At 37.7% G+C, this 25697-nt stretch overlaps 1 protein-coding gene across 1 annotated transcript; it reads left to right on the plus strand.

Annotated features, from left to right (window-relative positions):
- Window positions 1-1101: 1101 nt before the first annotated feature.
- Window positions 1102-25697, plus strand: LOC113067841 (forkhead box protein K2-like). Its single transcript, XM_026240329.1, has 9 exons — window positions 1102-1684; window positions 14290-14481; window positions 19856-20000; window positions 20902-21048; window positions 21673-21866; window positions 22174-22370; window positions 23107-23322; window positions 23424-23636; window positions 24839-25697. Exons 1-9 carry the CDS (start codon window positions 1413-1415, stop codon window positions 25030-25032), a joined length of 1770 nt encoding a protein of 589 aa, XP_026096114.1. The 5' UTR covers window positions 1102-1412; the 3' UTR covers window positions 25033-25697.

Here is a 25697-nt window from a genome sequence, read left to right on the forward strand (position 1 = left end):
AGGTGTGAAAGCCATCGTGTTCTCTATTGTTAGGCAAACACCCTGTGCTTCCTCCAGGAGCTGTTGTCGGGTGTGATGGGTGAGAACACACCCAGCAGCACTGTTTACAAACACCAGGAAGAGATGACGTCACCCTGCACGAGCACATGTTCTGCGGCCATCTCCCTGTGCGGGTTCACGCTTCTGAAGAAACGGCCCCTGCTGAACTTTTGAAGGACAGGGTGAGTGTTGCTTCAGCGGAGGGTCATCTTCGCGCTCACAACGCTCGAGTTAACGCGTTTGTTTTCATGACCTCCATACACAAACACACGCGTCTCGGACGGCGCGGAGGATTGTGGGTGAATCGAGACTGCAGACCTGGAGAGGACTAAAGCACGGAGTGGATTTACTCCGTTTTAATTAACTCAGAGATACAGTTTCTAGTTTCTAAAGATACATTATGATACGCGTTTATGAAGATAGATGCATGTCGGGTAAAAATGTGAACTATTAGAATATAAAATGTACCATGATCTAAAACCTTAATTATATTAAATCTCATTTTATGAATTAGGAACTTCTTTTTTTTTTTTTTTTTTTTTTTTTGCGAAATTTTAAACATAGTATGAAAACAATTATATTGAATTGTAAAGGAACTTTTTGTTTGCAAGTTTGCTGAACATTTAAAAAAACATGAATAATAATATTTAAAAAATCTATATTACAAGATTCAGTTTTTTTACATACTTTAGTATTATATTAGATCACATAGTAATTTTTTTTTTCAATATTCGTGTACATTTAGCCATTAAGCAGAGAAATTTCTCTAAAGTCACTTACAAATGAGGACAATAGTGATATGATAATTCTGACTTTTTGAGTTTTATATAATTATATAGCTAATAAATAAAAATGTTATAGTTATAGTTAAAAAAAGCAATTAGAAAACTAATAGTGCAAGTCTTAAATGTTAAAGTTTTGTTGTTTTTTTAAATGGTTTTAAATGTTTTTTTTATTTTTATAATTTATTATCGCCGTAGTATTATGAATTAATCATAATAAGTCCATGACTGATCTCCAGTCCAGTGTTGACATCTCTCCACACACATGCGTGTTGAGGCACAGCGCAACCGACCTTCAATCCGTCGAGTCTTCCATATTCCTTATTTCATTGGTTGCGATTGAATTACTGCATCCCCTAACGCGTCTCTGATTGGCTGGCCTGCGTGTCAATCACAGCGGCACCTCCAGCAGCACGCTTTGATTGGCTAAGGCCCCCTTCTCTTTCTCTTTGCGGTGAATCGCGGCGGTGGGTCGAGTCGCCGCCGCTGATGCTGCTGGTGTCCCTGGTCAGGCACGTTTAACATTTCACCCCCTTCATATTTTATATTCATATTTATCGTGCCCCGTCCCCTGTGTGTGGAGAGATAAAGATGGCAGCGATGGCCCGCCTGGAGGGCCGCGAGTTTGAGTATGTGATGAAGAAGCGCTCGGTGACGGTGGGTCGGAACTCGTCGCAGGGCTCGGTGGACGTGAGCATGGGCCACTCGAGCTTCATCTCCCGCCGGCACCTGGAGGTCTTCAGCGCCGCCGCCGAGGACACGGGCACGGGGGAGTTCTATCTGCGCTGTCTGGGGAAGAACGGGGTGTTCGTGGACGGGGTGTTTCTGCGGCGGGGGGCGCCACCCCTGCAGTTGCCTCGAGTGTGAGTGATTATAACCTTCATCTTCTCGGTGTTCTTCATCCTCATCGGCTTCGCTGTTATTGTTGTGATTCAGACGAACCGAGAGCACGTGCTAGTGTCCTTATGTTGCACATTTTTTCGTTTCGCTTTCAGAGCGCGCCGTGGGCCGTGTCTCAAACCCTAGTGAGCTGCCTAGCTAGAGAGCATTCGCAGGCGTCGTGTTGATGGTCATTGTGTGTGAAATCGTGCGCGTGGGAACGTTTCAAGTGCATGGAACGTTTTTGGGGCGTGATAAATGTGGCGAGATTTTTTTTTTCATCAACAGGGGGCGAGTGCGGCGTTTTTGGACACCCACCATACGTGCATGCAGTGTTTCGGGGTGTCATAGGTGCATGCTGCAGCAGATTAGAGCGTTGCATGCCAGTGTAGCTGCATTTTGGGGGGCATCGTGGCTATTTACATTTTTTTTTCAGGACATTGCTTTGCAATACTTTGGGGTGTTATTGATATAAGCATAATTTTTGAGCAACAATAAGCATGCAGCGTTTTGGGAGTCATAGGCACATGTAGAAATTTTGTGGCATAGTAAATGTGTGCAATAGCATTTTGAGGGGCATCGTAGGTGTTTGCAGCAGATTGGTTTGTTGTAGGTGCATGCAATGCATGGGCTTTATCATAGATGCATGTAACTGCATTTTTGGACAGCACAGGCATGCATAGCAACATATTTGAGCCACAATGGGTGCATGCAGCATTTTGGGAGTCATAGGCACATGTTGCATTTTGGGGTGCTTGCAGGGGTTTTGGGGATATAGGTGAATGCTGTATGTTTGGGCATCATCACAGATGCATGCAGCATTTTATGCACCATAGGTGCTTTCAGTATTTGGGGGGTGTCATAGGTGTATACTGCAGCAGATTAAGAACATCACATGCATGTGAAGCAACATGTTGGGGGGCGTCTCACAGATTTATTGGGAAAAATATTGGTGCTTGCTGCGGTTTGAGTTTTTTTATAGTTGTATGCAGTATTTTTGGACCCGTTTAGGAGGATTTTTAGCCTGGTAATACCAGACTCTGCTACTTCACTTTGCTTCGTAGACAGAGTCTGGAATGGCATAATAGAGAAGTGTTTTCTCTCTCGCTAGGGGGGCTTGTCTGAAGTTTAAAATCATTGGTTACCCGTAAGCCTATCAGATATGTTTAGTTATGACGTATGTTATGCGCCTGTACAGCCGCATCGAAGCACAGACATCATGCATCGAACTCAAATCTATGATTGGATTTCCACTGTAAACCTGTTGTTAAACACTCTTCTTGTTCTGGCTTCAGTTTGAAAAAGAGTTGAATGTTCTCCATAACAGAGCGAATTTCATCCCGTGTCTCGTTTCCCATTTCCGCAGTCGTTTCGGTTTTCGATTTCTCTAACCTACAATTTAAAACTCTGTGCTTAGCATCTACGTCACGGCTCTCAGCCCGCCCTCTGCTCGTTGATTGGCCCGGCTGTTTTCAGACCGGTGGCAAACAGAAAGCTCTGACGCTGTATCAGACTGAGTACAGAAGCGAAATTAAATTGAGCGGAAGTAGGAAGTCTGACGTAGTCAGGCTAGAGGATTTTAGGGCAACGGTGGAGATTTTGCTGAATTTTGGGAGTCACCAGCACATGCTGCAGCAGTTTGGGGCATCAAAGGTGTATGTAGCAGCATTTTAAAAAAAATCAACTGTGTTTTTTATTTGTGATAAATGTGCCAGAAAGAGAAAATGTGTTCTGTTATGAAAGATTGAGTGTTGTTTTCTCTCACTTGGAGTGTAAACCTACTGAGATGGTGCGATTGGATTCTCTTTGTTTCTTAAGTGCTATTTTTTGGTGCATCTCAGAAAAGCACAGCCTTTCAGTTAGGTTGGTTTGCTGTCAGCTGTTTCCATTTTCATTATTTGTTTGTCTTGAAGATGTTGGACATCTGGGTGTGTTGACATTATCCTGAAGTCGACCTGTGGATGGTGCATTATCTGTAGTGAATGTCTGATTTGTATTAAGTCTCACGCACAGCTGGCCAGCGTATATCACAATGATTTTGCAGTGTAGATTTGTACCTCTCATCTATCTTTTTCTTTCTCGCACATCATCAAATCACAGCATCGAGCACGACTCTAGTGTGCACACTTATCCCTTGGCTTTTTTTAACACATGACCCACATATCTCAATATATAGCAACAAATCTGTTGCACCCTACAATGCCAGCCTTAAAAGCAATTTTGTGCACAGCCGTTTTCTGCCCTGCCAATCTTTCAATGGAATTCAAACACAGACTTAAAAAGGCATGTCACCTGGAGATGTTCATGTTGATATGCAGGGCCACATTTAGAGTGAAGTGAGCACATACAGTTTGACTGATAAGCTCTTTCTAAATAAGGAAGCGTACATGTTTGTTTGAGTCATGTTTGTTGGAGTTGCAGAGAGCGTCTCTGATGTCTTTGTGGCTTCTGAAAATGTAAATAAGGCTTTTTTTATAGCCAACATCTCTCTTTAAAGCTAAAGCTCTATAAAATCAGTTTAATTTTAAACCAGTTCCATTTTATTTTTCCCAAATGTACTGTTTTCCACTTTATTGTGGTTTAGTTAAATTGTATTAATCAAAAATGATGCTGAATTGATTAAAGGGAAAGTTCTGTCATCATTTACTCACCCTAAAGTGGTTCCAAACCTGTATGAGTTTCTTTCATCTGCGGAAGATATTCTGAAGAATGTTGGTAACCAAACAGTTGCTGGTAGCCATGGATTTCTGTTGTTTTTGGCTCTGTACTTTGGAAGTCAATGGCTACCGTCAGCTGTCTGGTTACCCACATTCTTCTTCTTTTTAAAAATTTGCGAATTAATTTTTTTCAGTAGCACCCCAATCATCCAAATTGCGTAGAATTCTGTGACTATTCCATTTTTAATGACTTTTATCCAAAGTGACTTAAAGGGATAGTTCACCCAAAATATTTTAATTGTCACCTTTTACTCACCCTTAATTTATTCCAAATCTGTATACATTTCTTTTAACTGTAGAACACCATACAAGCTTTGAGGAATAGTACTGGTAACCAGACAGCTGACGGTAGCCATTGACTCCCGTAGTATGTGAAAAATCTTCAAATCATCTTCTGTTCAGCAGAAGAAAGACATTCATACAGGTTTGGAACTTAAGAGTGAGGAAATTCTGACAAAATTCACATTTTGGGGTTAACTGCCCCTGTAAATTGCATTTAAATATGCATGATATATATTCCAGGTATATTTACTGGGAATCGATCCCATGACTTAAGCGTTGCTTGGCTTATAATGGATGACTTATAGCTGATTGCACTAAAATGGCTTGCAAGTTGCAACTTGAGTTTGTTTTTAAATCCTTGTCCTCAAGCAGCAGTTTTGCATGTCTTTAAAGTTGTTAGTGTGCTGGATGTTGTGCTAATTATACTGCCTCTTCTCTGAAGATTAGAAAAGAGCAGCGTCCACATACTGTAATTAGCAAGAAATCAATCCGTCGCACCCGCTGAGACGCACAGGACTCCAGATGGTTTGTATGGACTACAGTGGACAGCGCGTTTGAGGTAGAGACACTTTGAGTTACAATATTGATCAGGAAGCAAAAGAGCATTTAATTCGCGCAGCGTTTCGCTGTGATTGGCTCTCGTCAGCACAAAAAGATGCTGACGTTTCCACCCGGCATGACGAGGAAACGACAGAAACCATGTGCTTCCAGCAGTTTTTTTGTCATCTTTGTTTGAGAAAATCTGCGTAATGGATTCAAACATGGTGAAATGTGTAAAGCATCTTCATTTTGATAGTTGTTTTTTTTACATTTTAGGCCATTCATGTAATCACGCTGCTGAGTTGGGCTGGGTGATATGGAGCAAAAATATATTTTGCTATATCTCGATATATGATATATATCTCTATATTTACAGGAAATATAACCCCCCAAAAACTACTGCAGAAACAAATATGCCAAATATTACATGTTTAGGGCCCTATGAAATGTTTAGTTTTTTTCTTCACCGTATGTTTTATTACGTAATTATGTGTTTTAGCATGTGTAATTATTTAAATGCATAAAAACAACTTAATTAGTAAAAAAAAAAAATCTTAAAATGGCCTTATGTGAAATGTTTTTCCCTTCAGAAAGTCAGTGTATTTACATTTTTCTGGTTATCAAATGAAGGCATAAAACATTCATTTAATTTATCTTTTAATTGTTGAAAAAGATAGACAGGGGATTTACTATTAAAACATAGAAGAAATGTTGTGATTATTCCTTGAAATATTTTATTTCATTTTAATAGTAGTAGTAGTTGTAGGCTATGTACATTCTGCTGAACAATAGTAATAGATTTCTGGCAAATACTTTTATTTTGACGGGTTTACCTTTACAGTTCTGTGTATGTGATACTAAAGTCTATGATGTGATATATGTTTTACTCAAATCAAACGGTCAAAAGCTCATGAAGTGACTCTCAGTGCAGTTCTGGAGATGTTCCTCATGTGTTTACATCTTTATTTAGTGAGAAGACAGAAGCTGAAATCACTGGAGCGTCACGTGCACTTCAGTGTGTGTGATAAAGGAAGTCGCGTTTCTGCGCCATTTATTAACAAAGACACGCAGAACATTCAGGATTCATATTTAAATAGACTTTTCCAGATTTGATTCGAGGGCAATGACCTACTTTTGATTAATTTATTCAAAATTAGACAAATTCCATAACATTCCACGTTAAACTGTAAATTCCGTTTTTATGACTGGATTCCGCGTTTTCTGCATCACAGAAATCATTGGGCCCTACAGTAGATATCTGCCTGCTGTTTGCCCGACGCCTTAAAACCAAAGTATCTCCATATAATGGAGCCAGTTGTCCTTTTTTTGAGACTAGTTCTGTACACGCGATCGAGGGGAGGGGGGACAAAATCAAGGAGGCGGGGGCGAGCACAGCACAGAGAAGGTAAACAAAGTGGCAGAATCAGAATTAAATATAAAATATATATTGATATAAACGATATGTCAAAATCTATATCGTGTTTAAAAAAAATCTTGATATATTTTAAATATCGAGATATCGCCTTGATTTAACGCCACAGTTAAAACTGATGCTATCCCAAATCAATCATTCAGTCCAGGTGGTGTTTTTCCAGCGTTTCTGTGTTTTATTTTGATGGTTTTACATAAGGTTGACCGGTAAAGCCGGAGAAGCTCTTTGATTTGTAATAGGCCTGTGTCATAAAAGACTAAACAAATGCAGCTTGGCTGAACCCAGAGAAAGCCAAGGGTCAGCCTAAAACCTTTGGCCTAAAGTATTTAGTTAAAGTTAATATTTCAATCATATGCCTAACAGCACATTTGTATGTCACTGTTCTGTGACATTGTTTAATGGTTAAAAAACATGCAGGTGAATAAATAAAATATTTTTAGAAGGTTTTTTTTTTTTTTTTTTTTTTGTAGGCGTTTTATTTTTGTGTTACATGGAAAGATATTTCTGTATTTTATATTTATAAAATAGAAGACATTCTGATAATCAGTCATTTGTTTCAATCAGTCAAGGAGCTTTTTGACCTTCTTGAAGCGTTTAGTATAAAATTACCCCATACTTTAAATTGTTGTCATTTGTATTTATTTATTTATAAATGGACAATGCAGCTAAATATACATATATATATAAGTTTGATGTTTTGTTATATTTGTTTTTCATTCTGTATTTTGACCAAACAGCTGTTGCATTTAAGAAGATTAAAAATATTTTACAGAAAGACTTTTACTGAGAAAAAGTTTCCACATCCTTATATTAACAGCAGAAAATATTCATTTATGTGCAAAAATGATAACAAAAACAGTATCTCCATACACACACTCTTCTCTGTAATTTTAGCCTATTTATTTGAAATTTTGTAAATACATTTTACAAGTAAAATATACCAAATTAATTATATTATATTAATTATATTTATTTTCTTCATTGTACAGGTTAAAAAGGCCTTCATAGTTTTTGTAGTCCTGTTTTTTCCTAGTCTAAAGCCCCGTTCACACCAAAAAGCATTAACTATAAAGATATCGGTATAAGGATATCGTCTGTTCATTCTAATGAACGCGTGCGTCTGTCACTTTAAATTCTCGAGCTCATTATAGCAGGATGAATCCGATTGGCTGTAAGTGTTTTCATCATTCATCAGCTGGAAAAAATCGTTCTGAAAATGATTCCAGTGATATCGTTTCTCTGTGCCTTTATCATTAAAGTTGTGCTGTGGACTCTGCTATTCTTTAAAACTGAGAATGATTTTTAAAATTATATCGTTATCTTTAAAGTTATGGTGCTTGGTGTGAACGGGCCTTAAATCTCGGTTTACTGTCATGACTGTAGACTAGACAATGCTGGACGAGTGAGTCAGGTTTTAATATCTGTTATAAAGAGCGTAGTGACTTGTTTCCTGTTGTAAGGCAGTGAGTCACTGGGAATGGGGTTGTTTCTGTCTGGAAAGCATTAGGGTTTGGTGCTTAGGTCTGTCGTCGAGCACATACACCCCTGTCAATGACGTAATCTCGTGTAGACTGTTCTCCTTCTCTGCTGTAACTGTTGTACGCTTATATACTTCTGAAGTTCAACATGCTGGAAATGTTTCATATCTTCTATTATTTATTTCAAATACATTTACTGTTGTTGTTGTTATTACAGATGAATATTGTAGCAACTTTTCCCTGGTGTATTTGCATGAAGTGACTCACCACAAAGACTTTTACGTCTCTTCTGGAAAATAGTGATTCAGTGTTGCACATGTCGGCTAATTATGTTTTATTCGTAAAGCAGCTCTAAAAGGCAATAGTAAACATTAAGTTAAAACCAGCTCTTTGTTTGAGTTCTTCTGAGTTTGGTTCAGTAATAAAACAACAATCAATTACTATTTTATTATTATTTTGTAGTGTACCATAATTGTATTATTTTTGGCTAAACATGCATTTTCCGTAAAGTTGTTTTGGGAAAAAAAAGTGTTTAATTTTTTATTTATTTTTTCACTTTTACTTTTTAGCCACTATTTTTTTGAAATGTGACCAAGAAAAACACAGCAAAGTTTTGGTTGTTTGGGTAAACCACGCTTCCTGTGCAAGATCTGTCGAGTATTTTTGTAGAAACTGTTTGTGGTGTTTTGTGGGTAAGATGCAAGGAGATGTGCAGGAACAAGTCTGTTCTAGTCTCTCTCACACACACACACACACACACACACACACACACACACACACACGCACCACCCACAGGGAGGAATGTGAGGGCTTGAGATCCCAGCATTCCTGTTTTAAAGAGTTCCTCGTAGTTGCCATGCCGGGATTGTGCTCAGAATGGCTGCCTGGAGCAGAAACACATTTAACATTCAATCCTGAATAATCTAATTACAATTTGCATGAATAGAACAATTGTTGGATATCTGACAAAGACTGCTGGCAGAGTTTAATGAATGTTAATTGAAAGAGTCTCAATATTTTACATGAGAATAATTATGTTGCTTCTCTGACATGCATTTGTTACAAACTAGTACTTTTAGTTTTTTTATAAACGTTTTTTTATTTCCTATTGTACCTCTGAGTCTCTTAGTATGTAAATGAGTTTTGTTGTAATTAACAACTAAGTATCAGTGCGGAATACTGAGTGTTTATGTAAGTTTTGATGTTGAAAGAGATTTGATAATTTAATATTTCTATCTTTGAAATGCAAGATAGTTTTACAATAACCTTTGTTACTATATTGAAAGTCCAGATGACCAAAACTTAGAAAATAAAAAAGGGGTTCTGTAGATCTCAAAAAGGTCTTAAAGTATGGATGCACAATATTAGATTTTTGCCGATATCCGATGTGCCTTTATTCTTCAAATCATTTTGGCTGATAGTTGATACCGATAATGGTATATATTTCCCTTTGTTTTGAAACAACACTAAGTCTATTTTGGTTAGCTTTGAGCAAGTAATAAACTTTATTAAAATTATTTTTGTAATATGAGTACATTGAAAGCCTTGAAAATAACTAATAAAATCAATTCCTCTCAGACAGATGCAGTTGAAGCCATAACATTGTATTTGTGGATTTAACATTAACAGATAGTTACTAAAGAGCTGTAAAAATCCTTTAAAGCACCTTATATTTAGGTTTTCATAATCCATTTGGAAAACAAATATATTACATATTACTGAATAATTAATTATTAATTTACAAGTGCATGTTTTTGCTCTTTACTCATGTAAGCTATAGATTCTGACCTTTAAATCAAAACAGACTCGTCATTTTATGACATCGATACTCTGTTTATTCAGAAATGCAAGTATCTTAATGATATTTGTATATTTTAATTTCATTTTATTACAATTAGGCCAACAGCGCCCCCTAAGTCAGTGGTTCTCAAACTTTTTGGTCAAGCACCCTTTTAAACATATAAAAGAATAAAATAAAAGTATAGCGCCCCCATCCCACCTCAGACTTACAAATAATTCCTCTAAACTTTATGAAAATTGAACGCTTGATGAGGAACAGTTCATATCTGTTGCAGCCGATTCCGATAACGTTCCGATAATATCGTGCATCCCTATTAAAAGTATTTATTTGCCCCTTTCACAAATTAAGGCCGTATAAAGATATTAAATTTCAGTGGAAAGTTTAAATTCAAGTCGTGGCATTGACAAATAAAGAATACAACTTTGCCTCCATATAACCTGTAGGAACCATGATTGTTTTAAGTACTGACAGTGAAGAGTGTTTATGTAAGTCTTCTTGGTCATATGAGCTCATTAAAGGGATAGTACACCCAAAAACTCAAATTCTTTCATTGTTTACTCACCTTTATGCGGTACCAAACCCGTAAGACTGTGGTTACTCTTAAGATACTTTTAATGAAACTTCAGAAAATTCTGTCCCTCCATTGAAAGTTTTGGTTTCCTGGATCTTGAATGTAAAGGCAGAAAACATGCAGGTTCCATTTAAAATGTATTCATTTGTGTTACAAAGATTAACCAAAGGCTTATTGGTTGGGAATGACATCAGAGTGAGTAAATGACAGAATTTTCAACTGTTCAACTGTTCATTAAATGTGTTTGTATTGTCTAAGTTGAGTTTTTTTTGCATTTTACTTTCAGTCAATTTTATGGTTTGGACAGGAGAGGAATTTCTGTGAATTTCTCTCTTGTTTGATGAGAGAAGTATTCTGTTTTATCACAACAGGACCTCAAGGAAGGGATTTGTCACTCGAGATAAGTCCAGCAGATGTTGTTGATAAAGCGTCTCAGTCCGCTGTTCATTCATGACTGCTGTGCGTCTGAATGGAGCTTCAGTTCTGGCGTCACGCTGCCAGTGTGCATATGTTTTACTTGAGCACAAATCATAAGGACAGATCATGTGGTGCTCTTATCGTGTCTTGTTGGATGTGGAAAATGTTGCTTTTATTTTTGTTCTGTAAGTGAATTGTTTATTGTAGTTTGTGTGCCACATTTAACTTCAGGCTCTAATCAAGAGCAGATTTGCCCACTAGAGAGATTGCAGTTTTTAACATAAAATGAGCAATTATTAAACGAAATTTAGAAGTATTTGAAGCAACACACGCTTTCCAACACACAAAAATATATAAAAGCCTAAATCATTAAACTGAGCGGCAACCTCCCGTTCTCTCTAATGAAGCCAATAAGGAAGTGACTAAAACTGCAATTCATCGACTGGCCTCTTGAGGCTGGCTGCAAAAGAGAGTCAATGCCATAGACTCCCCATGTTAAAATGCCCAACTTTACAGCAGAAAAAAACATGTTTTCAGCCTGTTGCAAAAAATTATTTTGGTTTATATAGCTAACTTTGCCCTTCATGACAACTGTGAGGGGGTGAATTTTTTTTATAACTCATCCGTTTAATTTATATTAAGCCTTCAAGTTCTGCATAATTAAGGGCGTGGCCACTTGAGTGACAGGTGAATTGCCGCTGCTGACACACCTAAATATGGTGGCTGAGTGACCAGACTTTCCTTCAAAGGGACTTTGATGTTAGTTGTTTTGTTGCTTTCTTGATTAAAATCATCATTGGCTAAATGAAATTATTGTTAGTGTGTTCTAAGGAAAGAAAACTAAAAATAAAACATGGCACACGCAGCAGTGTTCAGCGCGCATGTTTCACTCTCCTCACCACTGCATGCTTTTACACAACGCTCAATATTTCGCTCTTATGAATGTGCTCGTGTACCGGTCATGCTCACCAGAAGAGCAAAGTCCATTCAAATAATGCGCTGATGGGAAATTTCTATGCAGTAGCCTATCCTATTACTGTGCTGTAACATGGTGTAGGCTAGTTCAGCTACGCTGGTAAAATGATGCTACCTTCAGTGACGCTATGCTCTGCCCATATGCTCTAATAATAATAGCTTTGTAGGACTATACATAATTTGGATATTTTGTCCAAAAAAATAAATAAAATAGATATCTGAAAATTCGGTCCAGTTTTATTGTTACTTTCAGTAAAAGTGTGGTTATTATTATTTCTGTTTTTATCAAGTATCATTAACATTTAATTACTTTTTAACAGTCTTACAAAATGACTTTATATTATTTAATAAAATAATAAATAATCATTAAAATGCACTAAGTTTTTGCTCAAGTGCATCCAGAATTTTCCGTTTTGGCCCAGAATTTTCATTTCTAGAAATAACAATGTTCTGGAAAGTGATTTTGAGCCACACTGTGATGGTACCACGAGGCAGATCTCAAAGCTCTGGAGGGGATGTAGATTTGTAATTGTGAGTAGAAGTAGGGGGGTGAATCAATATCTTGAACTTGATGCGAGCCAAAACTTCTAGCTAGTGCAAAGAGATAAAGAGAGGTGGGCCTCTTTTGGGTTTGTTGAAGACCAGTCGTGCCGCTGCATTCTGAATCAGATGGAAGTCCAGCCAGAAGAGGATTGCAGTAGTCCAGACTAGAAATGACAAGGGCCTGGGCAAGAAGTTTTTCAGCATGCTCCATTAGAAACATAGAGCTGTGTGTCATCAGCATAGCAATGGCAGGAGAATCCATGTGCCTGTATGATGGGAGTGTCACAATATATTTCAAATAATATTTGTATCGTGATAATATTGTATCGTGAGGATGCTTTTTGATGAGCAAAATGAAATTGAAAATAAAGTGTCAGTCACTTTAGCAATAAAAAACTGATTTCAGATCAGCACAGTTTCTTTTCACGGCTTTAGTTTCTTAAAGTTGAGTCCGGATGTTGGGCGTAACTTGACTCGGGACCGTATTTATTCCAGACACGTACGAATGGCATCTCTGTTCCTGAACGAAGGCAGAAACCCTTCTTTCATTTGTTAGTGAATAAGCAGGATTCGGGATAATTGAAGTCGCTGGGTGTGATTGGTGTGCAGGCCTGTGTGCCAGGTCTACAGGGGCCTGGCACAAAGTTTAGTACAAGCTTTGGCACAGAAACACAGCGCCCAGTGCCAGCCATATGGACCGTGACGCCGGAGTGGAGAGACTGGCTCTTGTCCACCACAGAGGAAAATCTCTCCACCGTTTCTGAACTCCTTCAAGGGGGGCACTTGTGTTCTTTAAGAAATGAACCAATTTTGATGTTTTCTTTCTCTTTTGTCTTCTCAGATTGTTCAGTTAAACTGATATAAAAATCGAATTCTTTCTAAAGCAATGTCAAGAATTTATAACTTGGAAAAACGTGGAGCAATGTTTACTTGGCCTAGTTGAGAAAGATTAGAAGAGTACATGCATTTGTAATTGTATTTTAACACTGTTATACTAATTTATAATAATCTTGGAATAATTATTTGTAATTTTGTAGTTGATTTTTATTTATTCATTATTTAGTTTGCAGTGGATTTTTTTTTATAAATTAATATAAATATTTATAAGTATAAATAAATATAACAATATTAAAAAAGTTTTTTTAAATAAAGGGCTTTTTTCAGTTGCATTTCATTTAGAAAAAAAATATATATTTATGAGTACATTTTATTATTTATTGAACACGATATCTTAATGTAATGCTGTATGATTAGCAGTGCCAAAATAACTGGTTCCTGTGTGAGCTGTGTTTGTTCATGTTTTGGAGGGTGAAGTAACTTGTGTACTCGTGGGGCTGTTGGTTCGTCAAGGGGTGGTTAATTTTAGCATCACTTGGAGATCAACTTATACTCCTGGGTTTTATTGCCACAGTCATTTAAGTCAAAGAAAACTTCTGTTTGAATCACGTTAGCAGTGTTTACATGCATTTAATAAACCGATTACACTTATTGAACTAACTACACATATTAACATCCTAAACTGTGAGTTTCTTTGTTTCTCTAACCTGGTTTTGTGATTTCAGTTTGCATGTAAACATTTAATGTGCTTGGTCCCTAGGACTCAATTGTAACACGTGAGCTGAATTTGTTTGTGTTAATTTTGTAAAAATATTTACACATGGATTGATATTATGATTTTAGATGCCCTCTTCTTAAACGCTCCACCCGTGTGTTTTGGATGCATGAAGCGTTGTTTTGGCCGCAGATCTCATTTTTAGGTTCATGTTGATGCTTGTTCGATCCATAACGATTATGTCTCTTAAGTTACATAATCGCTTTCTCTCTCTTTCTCAGGTGCACATTTCGGTTCCCAAGTACGAACATCAAGATCACGTTCACTGCGCTGGCAAGCGTAAAGCGTGAGAAGCAGGAATCGGAGTCTCCGGTGAAAGCGGTTCAGCCACAGATCTCCCCTTTAACCATTAACATCCCAGATAACATTGCTCACCTCATGAGCCCCCTGCCCTCACCCACCGGCACCATCAGGTACAAATACTTTATAATCAACACACACCATCAGGAAACACTTTATAAACAGCACAAAAACAGCATTACCAACACAGACCATCAAGTACAAACACAGCATTACCAACAAACACTGTCAGATACAAACACTTCATTACCAACACACACCATCAGATACAAACACTTCATTACCAACACACACCATCAGATACAAACACTTCATTACCAACACACACCATCAGATACAAACACTTCATTACCAACACAAACCGTCAGATACAAACGCAGCATTACCAACAAACACTGTCAGATACAAACACTTCATTACCAACAAATACTGTCAGATACAAACACTTCATTACCAACACACACCGTCAGATACAAACACTTCATTACCAACAAACACCGTCAGATACAAACACTTCATTACCAACACACACCGTCAGATACAAACACTTCATTACCAACAAACACGTCAGATACAAACACTTCATTACCAACACACACCGTCAGATACAAACACTTCATTACCAACACAAACCGTCAGATACAAACGCAGCATTACGAACAAACACTGTCAGATACAAACACTTCATTACCAACACAAACCGTCAGATACAAGCGCAGCATTACGAACAAACACTGTCAGATACAAACACTTCATTACCAACACACACCATCAGATACAAAAACTTCATTACCAACACGCACCATCAGATACAAACACAACATTACCAACACTGTCAGATACAAACACTTCATTACCAACACACACCATCAGGACTTTATAAACAGCACAAAAACAGCATTACCAACACAGACCATCAAGTACAAACACAGCATTACCAACACAGACCATCAGATACAAACACAGCATTACCAACACACACCACCAGATACAAACACAGCATTACCAACACACACCACCAGATACAAACACAGCATTACCAACACACACCATCAGATACAAAACACAGCATTACCAACACACACCACCAGATACAAACACAGCATTACCAACACACACCACCAGATACAAACACAGCATTACCAACACACACCATCAGATACAAAACACAGCATTACCAACACACACCAACAGATACAAACGCAGCATTACCAACACACACCATCAGATACAAACACAGCATTACCAACACACACCACCAGATACAAACACAGCATTACCAACACACACCATCAGATACAAACACAGCATTACCAACACACACCAACAGATACAAACGCAGCATTACCAACACACACCATCAGATACAAACACTTCATTACCCACACACACCGTCAGATACAAACACTTCATTACCAACACAAACCGTCAGATACAAACGCAGCATTACGAACAAACACTGTCAGATACAAACACTTCATTACCAACACAAACCGTCAGATACAAACGCAGCATTACGAACAAACACTGTCAGATACAAACACTTCATTACCAACACACACCATCAGATACAAAAACTTCATTACCAACACGCACCATCAGATACAAACACAACATTACCAACACTGTCAGATACAAACACTTCATTACCAACACACACCATCAGGACTTTATAAACAGCACAAAAACAGCATTACCAACACAGACCATCAAGTACAAACACAGCATTACCAACACACACCATCAGATACAAACACAGCATTACCAACACACACCACCAGATACAAACACAGCATTACCAACACACACCACCAGATACAAACACAGCATTACCAACACACACCATCAGATACAAAACACAGCATTACCAACACACACCATCAGATACAAAACACAGCATTACCAACACACACCACCAGATACAAACACAGCATTACCAACACACACCATCAGATACAAAACACAGCATTACCAACACACACCACCAGATACAAACACTTCATTACCAACACACACCGTCAGATACAAACACTTCATTACCAACAAACACCGTCAGATACAAACACTTCATTACCAACACACACCGTCAGATACAAACACTTCATTACCAACACAAACCGTCAGATACAAACGCAGCATTACGAACAAACACTGTCAGATACAAACACTTCATTACCAACACACACCATCAGATACAAAAACTTCATTACCAACACGCACCATCAGATACAAACACAACATTACCAACACTGTCAGATACAAACACTTCATTACCAACACACACCATCAGGACTTTATAAACAGCACAAAAACAGCATTACCAACACAGGCCATCAAGTACAAACACAGCATTACCAACACACACCATCAGATACAAACACAGCATTACCAACACACACCACCAGATACAAACACAGCATTACCAACACACACCACCAGATACAAACACAGCATTACCAACACACACCACCAGATACAAACACAGCATTACCAACACACACCACCAGATACAAACACAGCATTACCAACACACACCATCAGATACAAACACAGAATTACCAACACACACCACCAGATACAAACACAGCATTACCAACACACACCATCAGATACAAACACTTCATTACCAACACACACCATCATGTACAAGCACATCATTACCAACATACACCATCAGGTACAAGCACATCATTACCAACACACACCATCAGATACAAGCACTTTATTACCTGCACACCATCAGGTACAAATACTTTATAATCAACACACACCATCAAGAAACACTTTATAAACAGCACAAAAACAGCATTACCAACACAGACCATCAAGTACAAACACAGCATTACCAACAAACACTGTCAGATACAAACACTTCATTACCAACACACACCGTCAGATACAAACACTTCATTACCAACACACACCGTCAGATACAAACGCAGCATTACCAACAAACACTGTCAGATACAAACACTTCATTACCAACAAATACTGTCAGATACAAACACTTCATTACCAACACACACCATCAGGAAACACTTTATAAACAGCACAAAAACAGCATTACCAACACAGACCATCAAGTACAAACACAACATTACCAACAAACACTGTCAGATACAAACACTTCATTACCAACACACACCATCAGATACAAACACAGCATTACCAACACACACCATCAGATACGAACACTTCATTACCAACAAACACCATCATGTACAAGCACATCATTACCAACATACACCATCAGGTACAAGCACATCATACCAACACACACCATCAGATACAAGCACTTTATTACCTGCACACCATCAGGTACAAATCCAGCATTACCACACCATCATATATAAACACAGCATTACCAACACACACACACACCACCAGATACAAACACTTCATTACCTACACACACGCACACCATCAGATACAAACACTGCATTACCTACACACACACGCACACCATCAGATACAAACACTGCATTACCTACACACACACACACACACACACACCATCAGATACAAACACTGCATTACCTACACACACACGCACGCCATCAGATACAAACACTGCATTACCTACACACACGCACGCCATCAGACACAAACACTTCATTACCTACACACACACGCACACCATCAGATACAAACACTGCATTACCTACACACACGCACACCATCAGATACAAACACTGCATTACCTACACACACACGCACACCATCAGACACAAACACTTCATTACCTACACACACACGCACACCATCAGATACAAACACTGCATTACCTACACACACACGAACACCATCAGATACAAACACTGCATTACCTACACACACACGCACACCATCAGATACAAACACTTCATTACCTACACACACACACACACACACCATCAGATACAAACACTTCATTACCTACACACACACACACACCATCAGATACAAACACTTCATTACCTACACACACACACACACCATCAGATACAAACACTGCATTATCTACACACACACACCATCAGACACAAACACTTCATTACCTACACACACATGCACACCATCAGATACAAAAACTTCATTACCTACACACACGCACACCATCAGATACAAACACTTCATTACCTACACACACACGCACACCATCAGATACAAACACTGCATTACCTACACACACACGCACACCATCAGATACAAACACTTCATTACCTACACACACACACACACCATCAGATACAAACACTTCATTACCTCACACACACACACCATCAGATACAAACACTTCATTACCTACACACACACACACACCATCAGATACAAACACTGCATTGTCTACACACACACACCATCAGACACAAACACTTCATTACCTACACACACATGCACACCATCAGATACAAAAACTTCATTACCTACACACACGCACACCATCAGATACAAACACTTCATTACCTACACACACACACCATCAGATACAAACACTTCATTACCTACACACACACACACACCATCAGACACAAACACTTCATTACCTACACACACACACACACCATCAGATACAAACACAGCATTACCAACAAACACTGTCAGATACAAGCACTTCATTACCAACACAGACCATCAAGTACAAACACTTTATTACCAACACACACCATCAGATACAAACACAGCATTACCAACAAACACCGTCAGATACAAACACTTCATTACCAACACACACCAACAGATACAAACACAGCATTACCAACAAACACCGTCAGATATAAGCACTTCATTACCTACACACACACACCATCAGACACAAACACTTCATTACCTACACACACACACACACCATCAGACACAAACACTGCATTACCTACACACACACGCACACCATCAGATACAAACACGTCATTACCAACACACACACGCACACCATCAGATACAAACAGTTTATTACCTACACACACACACACACACACACACACCATCAAGTACAAACACACCATTACCAACAAACAACATCACATACAAACATTTCATTACCTACACACACCGTCAGCTACAAACACGTCATTACCAACACACACCATCAGGTACAAACATTTCATTACCAACACACACCATCAGGTGCAAACATTTCATTACCAACACATACCATTAAAGATGAATGTTTTTACTTTATTTTATATTATTATTATTATTTATTTTTTTTACTTTTAATGAAATCAACATTTTAGCAGAATGAAATGGAAGCTTTGTTTGAAATATTTCATGTGCATTTGGAACAGAAAATGTGATGTTTGAGTTTGAATTGCAGCTGTGTCCTTAATGGACTACTTTGATTTGATTGATCTAATTGAGTTTGGCTGCTACACAAATGAGGCAGTTTCCTGTTCTGCATAGAAAATTAAACTTCCTCCTTTCCTGCGGTCCATCTGTTTCCATTGCTCTATTTAAGATGTTGTTTTTGGAATGTTTGGTAATGCATTTCTGTCGTTTCTCTGTCAGCGCTGCTAACTCGTGTCCATCCAGTCCGCGTGGTGCGGGATCGTCCGGTTACAGAATGGGCAGGATCGTGCCTGACCTGCAGCTCATGAATGATAACTCTCAGTCTGAGAACGACAAAGAGGCATCAGAAGGAGACAGTCCAAAGGTGACAAACTTTCTGTACTGATAAGCCTCACAATATCAGAGATGTAATAACCAGAGACATCTATGATACCAGTCAAAAGTTAGGAAGGAATAAGATTTTTGTTAATGTTTTGGAAGAAAATTTCTTATTGCTTACCCAGGCTGCATTTATTTGATTAAAAATACGGTAAAAAAAATGTGAAATATTATTGCAATTTAAAATAACTGTTATCTGTTTGAATAAAAAAAAATATTTTAATTTTCAGCATCAGTCTTCAATGTCGCATTATCCTTCAAAAATCATTCTATGCTTCAATATTATTGTGGAAATTGTGATCATTCAAATTTATCAGTCAAGTAGGATTACAAAAAACAAGAAATATATTTATTACTTTTAATTTAACAAGGATGCATTACATTGACCAAAGGTGATTTTATGATCTTAGATCATTGTTGTTTTTCAAATAAATGCTGTTCTTTTGAACTTTCTATTAATCAAAGACTCCTGAAATATAAAATGTCTCAGTTTATCACAAAAGTAAAAAGTTGAACAGCAAATCATCATATTAGATACATTTTATATTATATTTTTGAAGCATCATGTAAACAATGAAGACTGCACTACTGATGCTGAAAATTCAGCTTTGCATCACAGGAATAAGTTACATTTTAATATACATTTACATACTAAACAGCTATTTTAAATTGTAATATTTCCCTTATTTCAATTTTTTTACTTTATTTGTAATCAAATAAATGCAGTCTTGTTTAACAGAAAAGGCTTCTTTCAAAAACATTAAAGCATTCAAATCTGAATTATTCAAAGTTTTTGTTCTCCTTAAGTACTCTAAAAAACTATTGATGGAATCTAAATGAGTTAATCTTAAAGGTCAGATCTTCTAATAGTCTCTCTCTTTCTCTAGGATGACTCCAAACCTCCGTACTCGTATGCTCAGTTGATCGTTCAGGCCATAACGATGGCGCAGGACAAGCAGCTAACACTAAACGGCATCTACACACACATCACCAAGAACTACCCGTACTACAGGACAGCAGATAAAGGCTGGCAGGTCAGTCCCACACCATGCTGTTAGAACTGAACAGACAACCTAAGAAAGGAGTTAAATCAGTAAATCATAAATCTGGATGATGTATGAGAAACGTAATGCTTTTTGGTGCTCTGTTAGTGTTGTGTTTTTAAGTAGGTGAGTAAAAAAAAAAAAAAAAAAAAAGGTTTTGTCATTGAACTATTCATTATTAAAGGGATTTATTCACAATTGCTGGTTCATCCAGTAACAAAACAAGCGTTTATGAATGAGACACTGAATTAATAAAAAAAAAAAATTCTAAGATTCCATTTTTTTTTTTTTTTCAGAATCATTTGAACTTTTTTTTATTTAGTTTGCAACAAAATAATGTGTGGTTCTCAATTCATACAGAATCATACATCTGTAGTATGCATGGAAGATGATGTCCTGCATGTCCTATTTATGAAACATTATAATAATTTTGCAATATTTATTTTGAATTATACGTTTACATTTTAATTTAATTAATCGTTTTTTATGTAATTTTCTTACTTAACCTTTTTTTGTACTTAAACTAAAACTACTAAATATATATATAATTTTAATCTGATTTAGACAATGTTAGATATACGGTTGTATATGAATGAATGAAGTTCTCCGTTTCAGAACTCGATTCGTCATAACCTGTCACTGAATCGGTACTTCATCAAAGTCCCGCGCTCACAGGAAGAGCCGGGCAAGGGCTCGTTCTGGAGGATAGACCCGTCATCTGAGAGCAAACTCGTGGAGCAGGCATTCAGGAAACGCCGGCCACGGGGCGTCCCATGCTTCAGGACCCCGATGGGACCCCTCTCATCCAGGTCAGAATCGTAGTACTTTAAACATACAATGCTCTTATCAGTGTTGAAAACAATCGTCCTGCTTCGTATTTTTATGGAAAGTCTGAAACATTTTACTCTTTCAGGATTCCTTGATGAATAGAAATTTAAAAAGAGCTGCATTAACTTGAAATATTCATATTTTGTCTTTACTTTCCCCTATGATCAATTTAATGCATCCTTGATGAATTCAAGTATTCATTTATTTTGGAAAACAAATCTAACTGACCCCAAACTTTCAGGCGGTAATGTATGTAAAATGTGTTGATGTGTTGGTCTCTGATGACAGGAGCGCCCCGGCGTCGCCCAATCACTCGGGCGTTCTCTCCGCCCACTCCAGCGGTGTGCAGACCCCCGACAGCCTATCACGGGAAGGCTCACCGGTTCCCATAGAGCCAGAGCCCGCCTCTGCCCCGCCCCCTGCTGCTGCCGTCCAACCCAAGCTTGCTGTGATTCAAGAGGCCCGTTTTACCCAGAACACCACAGGTACTCAAACATAAACAAACACACATCCACTCTAAGAAACTCATGATCTTTAATGAAATTTTTTTATTATATGTATTATCTTTATTGGTCTAATTTCAATACTATGCAAATAAACTTGTCTGTAACATTTGTACAGCCTTTTGAGAGAGAAATTCAAGCAAATCAATGACAACAAGCATTTCACACAAGTGTTTCCAGCACTTTAAAGAATGTTATTTTTAACTGGATGACAAAAATATACAGTGGTGAATAAATGCTTATGTAACATTAAAAATATGCATCAATTCACCATTATAACTTCTAGATGGCAGCAGAGGAGCACTTATTGGCTTATTAGTCATTAATTTATACTTTTTCCTTTATATTTTGAAATGCTAAAATTATAAAATCACTATTATAAAATATCAAATCATCAATAAATCAGATTTTGTCAGTTTTGCTTTTTTTATGTATGAACTAAAAAAGTCACAAAGTGCTTCGAAAAACAAACTTTTCTTCAGTTTGCAACTGAATCACACACAATCACTGAAGTTGTTGGTCAGTTTCATATAAGACTAAAGAAGAATAATGGTACATTTAATAAGAGTACAATATATATCTTTTCAACATAAAAATTTGAAGTGATCTCCACTTCAATATTCTATTCTATTCTGCATTATTATTTATGGGCTCTTCTGTGTGTGTCAATAGTGCTTCAGTAAGTTTACATTAAGTGTGTGCTTGTTTCCTCTCCCAGCGTCTCCCATCACCTCCCAGCCGGTTCTGATTGCGGTCCAGCGTCCGTTAACGCAGACGATCAAACCGGTCACATACGCTGTGGCCGCCCCAGTCACGTCCTCCACGTCTGCGCAGCCGCTGATGCAGACGCTGCACGTGGTGCATCAGATCCCTGCAGTGGCCGTCAGTACAGCAATCAAAACAGAGACTCTGGAGAATGGAGAGGAGGTCAAAGGTGAGCACTGAGGTCCAGGCACTTCACCTGGTTTGGGTGCTTCAGATGAAGTCAGTAGCTAAATGTGTTCTCTCTCTCTCTCTCTCTCTCTCTCTCTTTAGTGAAGGTAGAGTCAGTTCCTGGCATCACTCATGGCTCCATAGGCTCAGCCAATAGGATCATTCAAAGCAGCACTGCAGCCACACCCCTCCAGACGGTTACCATAGTGCAACAAGCCCCATTGGGCCAGCACCAGCTGCCAATCAAAACCATCACCCAGAACGGCACGCATGTAGTGCCCATCGCCACAGCGATACAGAGCCAGGCTAACACAGGTATTCATTCACACCTCTGATGTCACACGTAACATTAATCATATCTATATCAGAATCTGAAAACAGATTTTCTTTTCTATTCATATTCTTTCTTTTTTGTTGTTGTTATTGTTGTTCCCTTCATTTCGTATCTGAAGAAGTCATGAAAATGGGTGATCTCTTAAAGTCATAGTCATTTTAAGTATTGAAAATGATGTTTCTATATTACATTTCTATATTTTCTGTACATTTCAGTTTTTTTTGTTTTTATTTGTCTGGCTATCCCAAAGTAACTCTTGAATGTGAAGAAATTAAAGTAGTGGAAGTACAACAACTATGACTTAAATTAAAATAATTAATTTTGTATTAAATAATCATTAACCCTTTAAAGTGAAGCAAAAATAAATTCTAATAGCAATAAAGAAAAAATAAATTAGGCTAATTCTAATGTTGAATAAAACCAAAAACTCAAAGATTAAGCTCTTGAAATTGATGAAAGTAAGTCACAAATCTTATTTACTACTGTACATTAATAGTTTTAAACAACTGCTGTTAACCCTTTTTAAGCAACACACAAATTAATTCTAATTCCAAAAAAGCTCAAGGCTTAAACTCTTGAAAGTGAAGAAATTAAGTTGGAAATGTAATTTTACTACCCTAAAGTAATATAATTAATATTCTTATGATATATATATATATATATATATATATATATATATATATATATATATATATATATATATATATATAATATTATTATAATATTCTAATATATATATATATAATATTATTATATTATTATTATTATTATTATATATATATATATATATATATATATTTTTGTATCCATTGTTAATCCTTTGAAGTGAAGTAAAAACTGTCAAAGAGAACCAAAACTTTAATTGAAAGTATTTAAAAGTTTACTTTTGTAAAGTAAAACAATTTTTTATTTATTTTCACAACTGCTGTTAACCCTTTGAAGCGAAGCAAAATGAATTCTAATGTCAAACCCCAGTCCTTAAGACTTTTGAAAAAACTTTTGAAAGTATGCTTATTTGTTTTTAAATTTACAGTGCAGTTGTTTTACAGTAGTATTAGTGATATATTTCTGTCTAAGAAATAATAATAGTAGTGCTTATTAAGAATAAGGAATCTCTGATAGCACCGCAACCCAACACTTGAGAGAGGTTTTTAATGTCAAGCATCTCTTTCTCTGTGTCTAGTGTCGAGTCCGTTACACATGTTGGCCGCTCACGCCTCGGCGTCCGCCTCCCTCCCCATGAAGCGGCAGAACGGAGAAAACGGAAGCGAGCCGCCGGAGAGCAAACGATTGAAAACCGAGGATGAAGAACACGTGGTCACCACCGACCCGAACGGGACCGCTGCGGACACAAACTCCACCAACCAGCACAACTAGACATCCATTAACCTCCACCACCTCCACTTTCCCTCCCTTTATTCTGGTTTTCTCTTTTCCTTTTTCTCATTCTCATCACGGTTTCTCTTCCACCCAGCAGCTCACAGTGCCAAAACTGAAGGCTTGGACAATAACTCTTCGAACCGAAGCAAAAACGTCAAAAAAAAGAACCAAATGCATAAAATCCTATCCGTTACTATCCGTCGTTTTCTGTAGCAACCCTTCTGTCTGTTTTCCGTTTTAATACTCAAACGCCTGATTGAACAAAAACTCGCACCTCGAAACACAAGAGCAACTGCCACCTGGGCATTTTTTTACAAACTTTCACCGATGTTGGAGGCGTTCGTTCAGCTCGGATTCTGTATTTTGGTGATGTTTAGTGACTCGCGGACAAAATTAAAAAGGAAAGATGCCCTCCGGATGTGCAGATGTGGATCCGCTGCGCCCTCAGAAGGATTCTAGAACCTCCGGAACTCGTGTGTTGCTCACAGCAGACTGAGAATTCCGAATCCGGATTTTTTGGCGCTGACAGCGGAACACTGGCTTCGATCCAACATTCCAAAGTTTGGGAGTCCACTTACAGAGGGTGAAAAGCCAAGAGGATGTCCTGGAATGGAATTACACTCCATGAACCACAAATAGGTTGTTGTCTTTAAAAAAAAAAA

This window comes from Carassius auratus, linkage group LG28B (genome assembly GCF_003368295.1).
Source record: "Carassius auratus strain Wakin linkage group LG28B, ASM336829v1, whole genome shotgun sequence".
NCBI classification, from domain to species: domain Eukaryota; kingdom Metazoa; phylum Chordata; class Actinopteri; order Cypriniformes; family Cyprinidae; genus Carassius; species Carassius auratus.

Coding starts and splice junctions, on each gene's coding strand:
- LOC113067841 (XM_026240329.1), top strand. CDS start 1,413: ATGGCAGCGATGGCCCGCCTGGAGGGCCGCGAGTTTGAGTATGTGATG. Junction 1,685..14,289: donor CCCCTGCAGTTGCCTCGAGT/GTGAGTGATTAT, acceptor TCTCTTTCTCAG/GTGCACATTTCGGTTCCCAA. Junction 23,323..23,423: donor GAATGGAGAGGAGGTCAAAG/GTGAGCACTGAG, acceptor CTCTCTCTTTAG/TGAAGGTAGAGTCAGTTCCT.